Raw genomic sequence first — 15,657 nt, forward strand, 5'->3', positions numbered from 1 at the left:
GTCATTCTGAGTTAAACCTGAGCCGCTAGATCTCAACGGTTATTAACTGATTGGATGCTCCTGGCACAAGTGACCGGACGCTCAGACCCCAGTGTCCGGTTCTAGTAAGCTCCCAAAACATCTTTTGCCAATTGGACGCGTCCAGTCTTGCTTGACCAGACACAGCCCAGCATCCGGTGCTTAACCCTAATCACTGTGCCATCCGACAACTCGGCCAGACGTAGCCCTTCAGTGTCCGGTCACCGGGTGATCCAGCATCCGGTTAGTTGACCGACGCCAGCATCTTTGTGACCAACTCCATTTCACTTCAAACTTCTTCACCCTTGCTCATGTGTGCCAACCACCAAGTGTATCACCTTGTGCATATGTGTTAGTATATTTTCACAAATATTTTAAGGGTGTTAGCACTCCACTAGATCCTAAATGCATATGTAATGAATTAGAGCATCTAGTGGCACTTTGATAACCGTATTTCGATACGAGTTTCACTCCTCTTAATAGTACAGCTATCTTATCCTAAATGTGATCACTACTCACTAAGTGTCTTGATCACTAAAACAAAATGGCACCTACATTTTATACCTTTGCCTTGAGCCTTTTGTTTTTCTCTTCTCTTCTTTTCCAAGTTCAAGCATTTGATTCATCACCAATGTCATGATCTTCATCATTGCTTCATCACTTAGGAGTAGTGCTACCTATCTCATGATCATCTTGATAAACTAGGTTAGCACTTAGGGTTTCATCAATTAACCAAAACCAAACTAGAGCTTTCACTAGTGAGTGAGCCGCCCCTACAAATCCGACCTATTTGTAGGGGCGGCTAGTGTTGTTCCATTTGTAGGGTTAGCTGGTCTCGTGGCTCTCGAGTATGTCACTATAGGGGCTGGCTCCATCACCAGCCGCCCCTACAAAAATTTGTCCTGTTGCTTCAAACTGTTTTTCACGTAGTGCTGAAGAGCTCTCGGGCCATCGCCACCTTGCCGTCGTTCTCGCTCCCCTAGAAGAGGAACCACGTGGCTGAGGTCACGCCATGTCAGTCCTTGTCATGCTAGAGCAGTGCTAGAGCAATGGCGCTGGCAATGCCCAGAGCCATATCTCTATGGCGCAGGATGCGCGCCTCGAGTGCGTTGCACAGGATCTTCGAGATTCTCTGCGATGAGCTCGGTGAACTTTGGCCGGCGGTGAACCGTCGAGCCATTCAATAGGTTATTAGATTTAGAGAGCGAGTTAGAGTGTCCTGAATTAGGGTTTGCGAGCAACAGCTGATCGTATGACTCGACCATTGGACCATCGTGGCGGTGGTTCAGCAACGGTTGTCACTAGTCCATGAGATGATGCCAGGGCTCGCATCCCTTTTTGCTAGTGTCGTAACAGATAAAGCCATAGTGGGAGGAAGAGGCCGGAGAGGAGAAGCTTAGTGTGAGCTCCGATCCAGTGAGGACTGGACCTTGGCAACGGCGGTGAATCCATGAGGATATGCTCGCCACCATCGCCACTGACCCTACCGGTGCCACAATGTGTGATGTCACTGAAAAGAACAAATCAAGAACACGCGTTGATGAATGAATGATGACTAACCGAAAATAATAAATAAATAAAGTGGTGGAACTGACGCATGCATGCGATGCGACATAACTGATGAATCGAAGGATCAAGCTTGTTGGGTTTGGGCACGCACACCAAGACAGATGTAAAAATGATGATTCTGCCCCTATAAAGAGCCGGGCGACGAAAAGAGGAATAGTTGCAGCGGTGACGGGAACCATCGAGAGACGGAGCGAACAGATAAGGCTGAGCGTCTGTTTTTTAAGAAAAGAGAACGAGTGGCCAGAAAGTGGTGGAATGATCTGCTTTCTATTTTTATTTTATTCTATTAGCTCTACAGCTGTGCCGAGCGTCAGACTTTGTGTCAGACTATGCTCTACATCCAGCTATCTCGACCGATCATTTTGGGAAATTTTTTGAATTGGATGCGTGCAAATATTAGCGGACGAAGGGAGTAGTTTATAAATGGGCACACAGACAGAGCCTATCAGCCTAGAACGATCCCCCCAACCACCCCCCCCCCCTTTTTGTCTCGGCCCAAGCACGGCACGGACCCGATCTTGGATGGGCCCGGGCTAGCCCTAGCACGACGCACACGCTCGTGCTTGGGCTGCATCCTAGGCATGACACCTGACATTTAGAAGAAGGCTCGGTGACCCTCTTGCCTGCTAAGAGCCCATAGCCGCGCCTCCTTCCATCCTAAGCCAATAACCCTAACTTCCCAGTTCCCATTCCCCTCCCTCGCGCCGCACTCCTCCTGCTCGCTTCGCAGCCGCAGGAGCACCACACCGCACGCGCGGCCCTAGCCCCACTGAGCGGCTGCACGGCGCATGCCTCCCTTCGCGACGACGTGACCCCTAGGCCCACACTCCCTTGGCCCGCGCATCTGCCGGCATCGAGCCCATCCTTCGCGCTCCTCCCTCGTCTCCCTGCCTCACCCCATCGTGGAAGGTGGCGGCGCCCCTATCGGCTCCATGCCCCCTGCACGCCCGGCCTCCTCCACGGCGGCATTGACCTCCACCTCCTCCACGCTCCATTCGGCCCCCTGCGGCCAGATCTCCGGTGAGTGCGGCATCCTTGAGCCTACTGTCCGTCGCCGTGGATCTAGCACCGAGCGCCTTGGGGTGAGCTGCGAGTACGCCGGCGAGGCGACCGCCGCCACCTCCCGCGGTGGCTGCGCCCCCTCCCCTCTATCTCTCTATACTGGAATTTGGTGGGCCTTGGGCGGGCCCAGCCTGCTAAAAAGGCCATGCTCATCGGGCCCGCCCCGCACGAAAGTGACCCATAGTGTCGCGCCTGAGAGGCATGGCCCGCAGGGCACGATGTGCCGTGCCGGGGCGGGTCGGCCCATTGCCCATCTATAGTGTAGTTCCAAGATGGTACGAAAATATCTAATACTGAACCGCATTGTTTTCTACATTTAATCGGATCGAATTCGTATTTTCGGATAAATTCAAATCGGTTCGAAAATCGGAACATCAAATTCAAAAATCTGAACGAAAACGGTTTTGAAATTTTTCTGACCATTTTCTACTTTTCTACTTTTCATTCGAAATATCCCAAATTTGAAATTCGGTTTCGAAATTCAGTTTAAACCAAATTTGGTCCACTGGAAGTTCAGCCTTAGAAAAATTGTATCTTTTTCATACTATCTCGGATAAAGATGATTTTTATATAAAAATTATAGCTCTCGACAAGATCTACAACTCTCTAGTTTTTAGATTTTGATTTGAGGTCTTTAAGATGTTTAAAAAAATTAAACAAAGTTTCAGCAGTATATTAATAGCGTACCAGCCCTTGTTGCCTTAGAAAAATCATATCTTTCTTATATGGTGTCGAATGGAGATACTCCCTCCGTCCATAAAAGAATGCAATTCTCATATTTCGAGGAGTCAAACGGTATAAACTTTGACTAAAATTATATGGAAAAGTACTAACACTCATGGGATAAAATAAATAACATTAGATTAGTATAGAATATATTTTAATAATAAATTTATTTGAAGACATAAATACCCATCCAGCGCTGCACCACGCTCCACCCCCACCGCGCTCACTCCGCCTCGATGCGCCTATCCCTACCGCTGCGCGCCGTGCCTTATCCTCCGCCACCGCGACCTCAGCACGGAGATGTTTGCACTGAAAGTGTATGTTGCAAATGTATATTTCAAGTGTTTTAGATGTATGTTTCAGGTGTTTCATATGGATATTATAAAAGTAGACCAGGATACTGCATATGTTGCAAGTGTTTAGAGGTATGTTGCAAGTGTCTATTAAAAATGTTTCATCTGTTCCAGACATATATTGCAAGTGCTTTTTTGGATGTTGCATATGTTACAGTGGCTCTACACATATGTTGCAAGCATAAGTCCCAAATGTTTTATGTGTTTTAGTTGTATGTGTCCAGGAAGTGTTTCATGTTGCAAGTGCAGACCGCCGTCCGCCGATGTTGGTGTCGACGAGGGCGGCAGGGCCATGCCGTGGCCATTGACGCGGGGAGGAGGCGCAGGACGTGCGAAGTCGATGTGGAAAAGACCCGCGCGATAGCTCAACAGAGGGAGTCTAAAGCGATGGAGGTTAGCGGCGCTCGATGCTTCCGCGTGGGGATTGAGCCGGGGGGGCATGGGCGAGTCATCTGAGCGTTTTGGGGTGGTCCTATGTGTGCGCGCGCGAAACGGTGCCAGCACAGGGCAGCGCGTGAATCCAAGCGAACGAGGCGGAGCAAGCGTGGTTCGGGCGCTAGCCTCTCCATAACATAACCTGATCCAAGTAACATATAATGGTACTTATAAAGCACTGATATTCTCACCTCAATGGAAAAAACACGAAAGAACAAACTACTTCATTAACTTTATGTAATCTACGCTAGAGTCAAAGACATCCGCATCAAATGGGATTTTGGGTTCACTAAAGATGGTGATGGCAACACGGAATTTCCCGATGAGTAACGACCCCCGTCCCATCCCGTCCCGTCTCTCTTCCCGTGAAAGCTCATGGGGCAAATTTTCTCTTCATCCCCGTCCCGTGCGGCGAAATTATCCCCACAGGGGACGCGTCCCTGCGTTAGTTATCAAAGACCACCCATTCACAAGCTCATAAATCACAACATATACACCACCACTCCACCAGCGAGATCCATACCGGCATGGCACCCGCACAGCCACGCTTCAAAGCTCCAATCAACAGGGAAAAAAATGCATTTTCTTGGACCAGAGAAGGGCAAAAGGCAACAAAAAAAAATGTACTGTATTAGGGAACGGCTGCCGTGCTGACACCCACCGTGCAACAAACCAACCAAGGCACGCGAGAGGCAGCCGCTGGCGCGCGGGGCCCGCCCGTTTCCCCCGAGGGCCGAGGCCCGAGCCCGGTCGGTGGTGCGTTCCCATCCACCCGCTCCCGTCACGCGCTCCACACCCAGGCGCAGGCGGTGTTTTGCTTGGCCCTGGCCTGCTCCGCCCCCGCGTCGCCTCGTCGTCTGGGCCTTGCGCCTGCGCCTGCCGCCGCCTCGCCTCATTGCCTCCCCTCCCCCGTGCTGCCTGCGCTTTTGCCAGCGCGCGCCCCACCAGGCCACCACCACCAGAAAAGAAATTCCCCAATTCCGCTCCATCCCGCGCGCATCCGGATCCGCTCTGATCGAGGTGAGGCCTCTCGAATCCGCGCTAGATTCGTCGCCTGTCTCCTCACCCGAACCCGCGTGCTGAATTTTCGTTTCTACCGGGGAAATTTGGGGTGGTTGGTTGGTTGGGTGATCTTGCTTCCCCGCAGGGTGGGTTGATTTGGACTCCGTGCCTGGCTGCCTGTGAGGGCGAGGAGGAGGGCATGGACGAGTTCGAGCTGGAGGACAACCTCGAGTTCATCTTCCAGAGCATCCAGGAGCTCATGGAGGACCAGGGGGACAACAACGCCTTCGGCGACGCCAACCAGAACCAGCTCTTCGCCAGCCTCGTCAGCTACGACCAGGTCTGCTATCCATGTTTTCTTCCGTGTGTTAGATTTCATTTGGGGACTCCTGTTTTGTTGGGGGTGAAATTTTGATCCCCTCTTCTCGTTGGGCTTTTTTCCCCCCTGAGGAATGTCTCGTTTGTCTTGCAGGAGAACATGCTGCCCGACGTCTCTGCCGCCGACGTCGCTGCTGGGAAGGACATGCAGGGGATCCCGTGGGAGAAGATGCTCTTCGGTAGGGATAAGTACCGGGAGATGAAGATGAAGAACTACAAAAATTACCAGAACCTAAGTTACGCACGGGAGGATGCTTTGCAGGTACTCAACACTTGCCCGATTCCTATTTCCCCCAATCGATGTCCACCCAAATTCTTGTTTGAACCGCACAGTGTTCAACTCAGTTATTCGTAATACTCCTAGGTTGCTTCCACATAGTCATGAGTCTCTGGTACAGGCGTGGTTATATACTGTGTACTTCGTTGGCTTCATGTTTTGTTTTACATGACAACCATTGAAAAACTTTAGGGATATTGATCTTCTCCTTTTTTGCATTTGTGTTGCCTTTTCATGCGAATCACAAGCCAAGTTACGATAATCAAATGTCTTATGTACACAAATTTCTTCAACATATCTAACCTAATATTTAGTTGCCTCAACTTTTTAGTGGTTTAATTTGCTGACGTATTCCCTTCCCGACATGGCATTTAACACTACATTATTATTTATTTCTGTATGTGGAATGGGATAGATATGACATTGAAGGCCCCTTTTAGTAGGGCTCTGGATTCTTAAATCTATGTTTCTGATTCCTTTTCTCCCTACCAATTTCTTTGATGAAACAGAATCATTCTTTTTAAGTTAAAAAAAAAAGAATCATTCATTTGGCTAGTTGGTGGGTTTAGATAACAGTGGATTTCCAGTGCGTTAAGAGAACAACGTTTGAGTAGTTTCCACAGATATTGGTTGCAATTAAATTCCACAGATATTTTTCAGTGATCCAATTTTTATACATTTGGATATTTGGTACTTTGTCAATATAACCATAAGCATTCCAGCTTTGTTTTAGTATTTTGGCCCCGTCACTACTTCGAACTCATTCATATGATAGTTGTGGTACAAGAGTGAATGTGCGACTAACACCTAATCTTTTTTAATTACATTGACAATCAGTGATGGCAGTTCTGACTCCCATAACACTACAACGTGCAAACTGATGGTTCAACCTGTGATCTCGCTTGTTAGGAAAAATGACAAGATGGTGTTCATAATGATTTAGTAGCTGGCAAATACTTGACTAGAAAAGACTATTGAAAGATGGAGATCATGGAATTAGGAAGATATGAATGACAAGTTTAATATGATCATAAGCTTGCACTGCTTTGCTCAAACACAAAATACACATTTATAATCGAATACAAAAGACTATATAAAGATCACCAAATTAGGAAGAATGACGTGTCAAAGGTCATATCCATGGTTATCCGGTTCTGGGAATAAGAATATCTATCCATCTATAATTATGTAGTATCTGCTTTGTTATTTCTTTGAGATGCATATTATTTTGTTTTGGTTCGCAAAAAAACTCTTGAAAACATACTAACCATCACTACTTATCACTGTGTTACACTATACTGCTGATCTCATGTCTGAACCATATAAAAACACTACCATTCGCTGCTATAGTTCATGGGGCTGATCGTCATGGTTAGCTATGTCCAAATTTTATCTTGCAGTTCAGTTTTTTTTTCCATTCTTTCTGTCTTTCTTTTTTTCTTCCTGGTGGGCAGCAGAAGGCATGGATGAACTTTAGGTAAGGTGGGTTTGGTTGGGTGCATGTGCTCATGCTGCTCATTGATGGGGATGGGTGCTAGCTTTTCATATCTACTATGGTCCGGGTGGTGGTTTGGTGGGGGCATACATCATGATCCAAAATCGATGGGTTGAGGTTGTGTGAACCTTTTTAGTTGACCTAATCTAAGCTGTACAAATTATTAAATTCCAGAAATGCTACTTAGATGTCAAAGACCATCAGTTATCACTTCTATGTGAGAGTATCTGGTTGGCTAATTGATTGCCAATCTCAAGTAGCTAATATCCACTTCCAGTACAGTATGGAATGGCAAATCTCTTAACATGTTAACATAAAAAATTTCAAATCATATTCCCGATTGTCATTGACTTATAGTTACTTAATGAACAAAACAGGGAAGAGGGATCATAATCCCTCCCTGGCATTCATGCTCCATTTCAAGAAGTGGAAAGGGCCAGGTTGTAAAAAACAAGAATGGGATCTTCACTACAGTGCTAATCAACTATTTCATGTCACATAGTAATGGGCCAAATGTGTTAGTTGAATCAGCTATTTTGCATGGACCAAGGATAACAGTCACCATTTTCTTATTGTGAATATTTTGAAATTTAATATTCTTGGGGTACTGCTAGTCCGCCATTTCTTTGGGCTATGGATCAACCTACTTAAAGGTAAATCTGTTAGAGCAGTTTCAGATCATTACATGAGTGCTGCCCAGGGCATTAACAGCAATATGAAAGTGTTACATGCTGATTTGTTTTTGAGAGTTCATTTTTCATGTCAGAGGCCCCATCTTTTCAGTTACATTTCATACTACCCTAGTATCCTCTGCTTGCATGGTGTTCAGTAATATTTGTAAGGTGATAGAAAGTAGTTCTCCCTAGATCACTAGGTGGAAGCAAGTACACTGACTCCTGGTTATTCAATTGTTAGACTGGTTCCCATGATTTTCTTATTTACAGCTAGTGGTCACATGGACATCAGATGGACAGATATATTTACTGTTCTACTAGGTTTCATCTGTTCACCCCCAAATGATTTATGCTGAAACTCGTACATGCATTCAGTGTCATTCAATGCAGCACTGTTCAGTCTTTATTATTGAAATGTAACTTCTCTAGCTCCTTACAATCTGTTTTTGTTTCTTTCTTGATCTCTCAGGAGTGCAAACAAGTGGAGAAGGATAACCCTTACTATGATTTCCACTACAACACAAGGCGTGCTCGGCCATCAATTGTACATTTTCAGGTCTGATTTTCCTCTGTTGCATTACAGTCCAACTTTTTGAGCAAAGTTATCATCAAGCATGTTGTTTACGGGTTTGTTTGGTTTGAGGAATGATTTGTCCTTGGAAGGTTGGTCCATCGCGAGGCTTATCCTATTTGTGTGGCCATTTTTTTAATGATTCTTGGCTGTCATCTTAGAAGATATAGATGTGGAAGAGAAATATAGTCTTGTTTCAATCTCATGGATAAGTAAAACAGCTTTCACTGAAACTAGTTTTTACCCAGTTTGCCAACCTTACCTTGATACTTGGAGGATAACTTAAAATTACTTTCTCGGATACTGAACATTCTGGGTTTCAACTGAATCTAGGAAAGTATTTTTTTTATGTATGTAAAAGAGAGTTACAATTTTGAACTACTTATGTGGTAGATTTTGCTTGAATTTATTAGAACCAAAAAATTTTGGTCCAAGGAAAACTTGTTTCTAGTTGTCCTTATGTTGAGCATACAGGCAAGATTTTCCTAGAACTGTCCTAAAAGTAGCTCAATGAAATATGTTTGATACTTCTGGGACTTCCATTATTCATGAGATATTAACAAGATCTTATTGAATACAAAGAATTTATGTGCATTTATCCTATGCACATTAGTATACTGCTGCCTACAATGCTATAACCGATAAACTGCCTACTTGTGTACAAGGATAAACATAACTTATTATGAAACTTCTTTTGCCTTTACGGTCTTTACTACTCCCTCCAACTTTTTATATATGATGTTAGCTAGTTCACATTTAAACTAACCAACGTCATATATAAAAGATCTGAGTAATTCTTAGCAAGTCTATGGTTCTACACTTATGCAAAAAAAGGTTATGCTGTAGATGTTGCCAAACTGTTTGCCTGTTTATGAGATTTTTGCTTCTGTATGGGGTTTCCTAATCCTTCCAATCAATTCATGTTTTTGGTCGACATGCAAGGGGTGCTGTAGCATTTGCCTAAGGGGAAATGGAAGAACTCTTTTTTATTCAAGTTTACATTAGTGCTTGTTACACACACTGAAAGCTCAAAGAGCAAATCCACATATCACATTCTCAATGATTTTTTTTGCATGATGTGTTGTGTTTCACAGCTACGGAACCTAGTATGGGCAACAACCAAACATGATGTTTATACAATGCATGATCAATCAGTGACACACTGGTCCTCACTGGAGCAGACAAGCACTGAGCTAATCAATGCTGATGATTGCATCGTCCCAAAACAGGTATACAACATTTTATATTTTCTGGTGTTCAATATTTCTGTGCAGCTTCATATTCTTTTTGGTTTGGTCTAAAGTATCCATTTTTGTTGTTGCATAGAGGGGGCATGGTTCACAGTCAGTGGCAATGGTCCAGGTCACAACAATGGCCATGGATAGTAATTTATTGGTAGTTGGTGGCTTTCAAGGGGAGCTTATATGCAAGGTATTCCTACTGCACAAATATTCTCCTACTTTGTGGTCAGTCTAGTAACTCATGCAGTAAATCTGATATATTGTTTTTGGTATTTACTAGCGCTTGGATGATGATGGGGTTGTTTACAGCACAAGGGTTACAGATGATGAAAATGCAATCACTAACTCTTTAGATATCTATCAGGATCCCAGGTAAGATTCGATGCTTTTCTGAGTCAGTTATCTTGTTCATTTTTACTTGAGTTAACAGTTTGTTTATGAAATGTATATTTCAGCGGATCTAGAAGGTTGGTGGCTGCTAACAATGACTGCTCCATTAGGATTTTTGACACCGAGTACTTTGACCTCCTCAAGCACTATGTCTTCCCTTGGTCTGTGAATGTAAGTAGGCCCTTAACTGTTTTATGCACTGTAGTTTTATCCTCTTATTTGGCTGCTAAGTTTTCTTCTCCAACAGAGTGTTTCTGTGAGCCCAAATGGGAAACTCTTTGCTGTCCTGGGAGATCATGAGGATGGTTGTGTAGTGGATCCCAAGTGTGGCAAGGTAAGTGAATGGATTGTTTTTCCTTCTATTAGTTTTCCAGGGCACGGGGCTATATCAGTATGTGGTTGATCCTAATATTCAACACTCACATATATTGTGTAGGCAATTGGTTCTCTTAGGGGTCACTTGGATTACTCATTTGCATCTGCGTGGCATCCTGATGGCAATATCGTGGCAACTGGGAGTCAAGACACTACATGCAGGCTATGGGACATCAGGAACCTATCGCAGTCGGTAGCTGTGCTTGGTGGAAGGATGGGCTCAATTCGGTGTGTCAAGTTCTCTTCAGACGGGCGTTTCCTCGCAACAGCAGAGCCTGTTGATTTTGTCCACATATACGATGCTTATGCGGACTACAGCAAATCTCACGAGATTGACTTGTTTGGTGAGATTGGAGGTTTAGCATTCAGCCCGGACACTGAGGCCTTCTATGTGGGCCTTGCGGACCAGACATACGGAGGCATGATCGAGTTCAGCAAGAGGCACCAACATCACTACTTGAACTCCTTGTGGTGATACCAACCACTGGAGCAGAAATTTGGTTTGGCAGCTGTTGGACCCCGTTGTTGCACTGTGTGCTGCAAGGAGTGCATGCGTGCATGGTCCTACAGAGGAGGATCTCATGGAAGCGTTTGCTGCTTTTAGTTTTTGGGTGCAGCACCGGGATGCATAAGTGTATAAAATTCTGGGGGGTTTCTTTCCTTGTTGCTAGTAATCTAATCTGGGTTTGTCGCTTGACTTGTGGAACTGAAGGCGGTAGCATATGTATAGCCTTTCTGTTTCTCGACACCTAACAATGTACATAGTTCGTGTCTTGAGATTATCTCCCCATTCATCGTCTGACTGAACATGGTGGAACATGATAACATGTAGTAGGTTGAAGTTTATGTTTCTATTCGAATCGGGAGCTCTGCACGACTGCAATCAAAGACTACCAGCACCTTGTATGGCGCTGTTGGTCCTTGCATTGCATAAGCACGGTGGTCGGTGGTTAATTGTCCATTGACGAATGCGTCGAAGGGGAAATGTGACAGGCGACAGGCGTACTACAGGATACGCAGTTCGTTTTCTTGGCGAACACAGCTAGTAACTGGTTTAGGCTAAACATTAGCTTAAATTAGCTATAGTTGGCTAACAAGTAGTCAGATTTGGTCAAAAAATTAGCCCTCCTACGAGTAGTCTTGTTTGGATACACTAGAGCTAATTTAAACTAATTTTTAGGTAGCTAGCAATTAGCTTTTATATTCGAACAGGCTCTTAGCCAAGCGTCGCTGCTTGAGCTTTTGCATTCGTCTTTGACATACTCTCCTTTGTTCCCTGCAACCGCGGTGAGATTCACATCCACCTCTGACGAGATCGAGCTACGAAAAGTTGGGGAGCTACGAAAGTTGGGTTGGGATTTAGAAGGAAGGTTTTGTCTTGGTGCTGAGGTGGTTGGTTGGCCGAACAGTGGCATCCAGCTACTGGATTTTTTTTTTTTTTGAAACGCTTCTGGAGCAAGTTGTTGTTTGCCATGGCTAGTTGGCTACAGCCTGCCGGACCATTTCTATCTATGAAATGGACGAGTTTTTATGGGCTTCATGGCCACGGATATGCCGAAGCCGCGAGGAGGCCCTTAGTGGATTGAGCCCGCTAGCGCTGTTGGTGGGCCAGATAGAGGCACTGGGCAAGTTTGGGTTAGTGATGCGATCAGGAAGGACGATTGGCCTGCGACGGCGATGGAGGTGGTGGCGGGACGGCGACGTAACGGGGCTTTGGCGAGGATGGCTAGGCTAGGGAAGGACGACAGTGCGTTGCTCGGACATAACACAGGCGTCGCGTCGTCGGCTCCGTGAGGAAGAAGGAGACCGTCCATTAGAAGGACAGACGAATGAAAATATGGATGGAGATCCAAATTGAATATCGAAAATTTGGCACGGACATAGACCTGTTCGCTTATCTTATGAGCCGTACTATTTTAGCGAATCAAATAGTATTTTTCTCTCACAAGAAATTAACGAACAGTATTTTCAATCACAAGCTTTTCAATAAAGCGAACATGCCCGTAAGATAGATGGACTCCGTTCTTTTTTGGACAGAAATGTGCAAGCCAGAGAGCAACAATCCCTTGCAGCAACAGCACAGCAGGCTGTTCTTGGCTGTCCTTCGTTCCCAACTAAATAAATAAATAAATTATCTCCGTAACAAGGGATCGTGGCGGACATCTTCGTTCCCCACTGCAGATGCGGCATCCGTGGGCGCATGTGCATGCATGCATCAACCCGCAACCGCTTGACAAGCTGCACTGCCAGTAGCATTGTTTTGATCAACGACAAAACCGACGCAGGGGATAAAGATTAGATTAGCGTGCTCGTAGTAGCAGAAGGCCGAGAGCAGAGCAGGTAGAAGACAGCAGAGAATCCGAGACCTGGAACCCCATAATTTTTTTTTTCTGTACGTTGAGGTCCAGCTCCCTGTGTGGCTGTGGCTGCAGCTGCGGCTGCTGATTCATGCACCTGCCTAGAGATGTGCGAATCTTGGCAGTTTCGGTGGGTGCACCAGATGCAATACGAGCTTCAAACCAACGCTTGAAGGTATTGAGAGACGTGGAGGAACATGTGCAGTGTGAATGCATCTCTCGCAGTCGCAAAAGTCGGCTTGGAATGGATAGTTACCCGTTTCTCCGGGGAAAAAATGTGTTTAACACTAGGGTGGGTATATGAATATGGATAATTAGGCTTATAAGCCGGCTTATCAATCATGCTACAGTATTTTTCTCTCCCAACAAATTAGTCGTATAAATCAGCACAAGTGGCTTATAGACCAGCCGAAAAAAGCCTTAATACATGTCCTATATCTTGGATATCTTGAGTCTTATTTTCGATACAGATGGATATCAATATCTCATACATTCTATAATATGTGTATCCATTATCAACTCCAAATCCCAAACAAAAGAGAACTCTTTATATTCCGTATCCCTAAGAGCATCTCCACTGTTTTTGCTTCAGTTTCTGGAGAAAAAGATATATTTTTATGGCTTCGGTTTGTAGAGAAAATGGCTTGGGCTCCACCGTTTTATTTTTTTTATTATTTTTTGCTTATTTTAGCTTCACAAGTTGTTCTCGCGTGTGCATGCTTTGTAGGGCTTTTATTTAAACCAGTAGAGAAGCGCCAACAAAAATCTTACTAAAAGAAACTTATAGTGCTTTTTAATTTAGGGATATGCCATATTTCAGATGTCTGAAATATAGTAGTTTTTCAAGCAACAGTCGTATTCCTAACTATTAGTATTCCCTCATGTGCAATACAATGACTGCCAACAGTCACAGACTCACTGCCAGTCACCATGTTTAATTTATTTCTAGAGGCCTTGGATATCTGCATGGCTATTTACTATTAAGGCCTTCATTGTACATGGACATCCATGCCAGGTCCATGCTGTGGTCCTAGCTAACTGCCAGTAGCTTTCCGGCAACGCTCCACCCGCGAAGGCTCCGCAGCAGCACCAGACGACGAACATGGGGGACATGAATCATGGTTCTTCTTCCTTCAAATTCTCTCAATCTCTCTCCTCGACCTAGAATAATATATGGATTGATCGGTTGGGTGATAAATGAGAGATACGTTTCGCCTTTATAGATATAGATAGATAGCAAACGAAAGACATGGCATTTTGGAACAAGATGCGCCGAGATGACGAATGTATATGCAAAGACTTAGCTATGTGTGTTGTTTCCCTCTCAATGACGGAGCCGAAAAAAAATTTTAGGTAGGGCGAGTTTTAACACGAAGATGAACGAAAAAAGGGAAAGCTTATGGTCCAAATCGCACTGTATTTAGATACCATATTTACATACCATGGTTGCACGAATTATAGAGAAAAAACTAGAATCACACAAATTATGGTGAAAAGGTGGATGACGAACAACACAAGATGTTACCTCAACTTTGCAGAATAAATTAACAGTTAGCTACTTCGCTACCTCACGCCCCCTCCTCTCCTCCTCCCTGCATTACTACTTCGCTAGCTGCCTACCTCCTGCTCCTTGGTGGCCGGTGGGCCACTCCTCGAGGTGGGCGGACGGTCGGACGGGCAGTGGGACGCGCTGAAGCCTAGGGGCGGTTGGTGAGTGGGCTGGCGGGATGGCGGCGACCGGTGAACGGGGGTGGCGCCGTGGCGGGCCACGGCTGGCGGCTCGCGTTTGCGTCAATGCGGACATAGGACGGGGAAGCAGCTGATCGATGGGCGGATGCCTGTGTTGGTGGATTGGGAATTTAGGGAACCAGATTGGGCCCTTGCTGGGCTAATCTAAAGTAAAAAAACAGGTCCACAAGAGGAACCGGTTATCTTCTTCGGCTCTTGGCTGCTTGCGGCTCGCTCGTCACAGCATCGCCGGCCTCTGCTCGACAGCTCGGGCACTCGGCAGCCAGAGCCAAGGAAGAAGAGGGGTCCGAGGGTCTGAGGCGACGCCTCCAGTGGCTGGGGCAGCCGCCCCACCCCGCCCCTAGGGTAGCTCCGTCAATGTTCTCTCTCTTTTTTAATAATGAATGATGTACTTCTGTTTTGTTAAAAAACAGACTTGCTAGTGCTCGGACGTCCGATCCAGGGCTAGCATTAGACGGTACCCTGCTTAGTGGGCACCCCAGCGCGTTGGGCTTGCAAGCGAGTACCTCAGCAGCGGGCCCGTGTCCTAGACGTCGCTCGCGTCGCCAGTCGCTTTCCATGTGCATCCCATGTGGAACCCTGATCTACTTTTGAAATATCCAGATGTAACAGTTGCAACATACAAAGAAAACAGATGAAACACTTGAAACGTGCGTCTGAAACACTTAAAAAAGCACCTAAAAATACTTGAAAACCATTGCAAACATATGCAACATCTAAATGAAACACTTCATATATATGAAACACTTGAAACCACTTGAAAAATATGCTTGCAACATGCATGTATATATAACTTTCAGATTTACTTTTTCAACATCTAGATAAAAATACCTGCAACATATGTCTGATACACATGAAACATTTAGAACATACACTTAAAATATATGTGTATAGCCATTGTAACATGTGCAACACTCCGGTCTACTTTTGCAACATCCCGACCTACTTTTGCAACACCAATACGAACCACTTGCAACATACCTGA

The 15,657-nt window shown here is 45.3% G+C and overlaps 1 protein-coding gene across 1 annotated transcript; it reads left to right on the forward strand.

Moving 5' to 3' along the window:
* Nucleotides 1-4,973: 4,973 nt before the first annotated feature.
* Nucleotides 4,974-11,410, forward strand: LOC136500953 (uncharacterized WD repeat-containing protein C2A9.03-like). Its single transcript, XM_066496433.1, has 10 exons — nucleotides 4,974-5,183; nucleotides 5,311-5,505; nucleotides 5,638-5,805; nucleotides 8,459-8,545; nucleotides 9,655-9,789; nucleotides 9,887-9,991; nucleotides 10,082-10,173; nucleotides 10,257-10,362; nucleotides 10,439-10,525; nucleotides 10,628-11,410. The coding sequence occupies exons 2-10, from the start codon at nucleotides 5,365-5,367 to the stop codon at nucleotides 11,039-11,041; spliced, it is 1,335 nt and encodes a 444-aa protein (XP_066352530.1). The 5' UTR covers nucleotides 4,974-5,183; nucleotides 5,311-5,364; the 3' UTR covers nucleotides 11,042-11,410.
* Nucleotides 11,411-15,657: the final 4,247 nt, after the last annotated feature.

Source organism: Miscanthus floridulus, chromosome 13 (assembly GCF_019320115.1).
Source record: "Miscanthus floridulus cultivar M001 chromosome 13, ASM1932011v1, whole genome shotgun sequence".
Lineage (NCBI taxonomy): Eukaryota > Viridiplantae > Streptophyta > Magnoliopsida > Poales > Poaceae > Miscanthus > Miscanthus floridulus.

Excerpts from the sequence above, each read along its gene's own strand:
- LOC136500953 (XM_066496433.1), top strand. The coding sequence starts at position 5,365 with ATGGACGAGTTCGAGCTGGAGGACAACCTCGAGTTCATCTTCCAGAGC. Across the intron at positions 5,806-8,458 it reads CACGGGAGGATGCTTTGCAG|GAGTGCAAACAAGTGGAGAA; the intron begins GTACTCAACACT and ends TTGATCTCTCAG. Across the intron at positions 9,790-9,886 it reads ATTGCATCGTCCCAAAACAG|AGGGGGCATGGTTCACAGTC; the intron begins GTATACAACATT and ends GTTGTTGCATAG.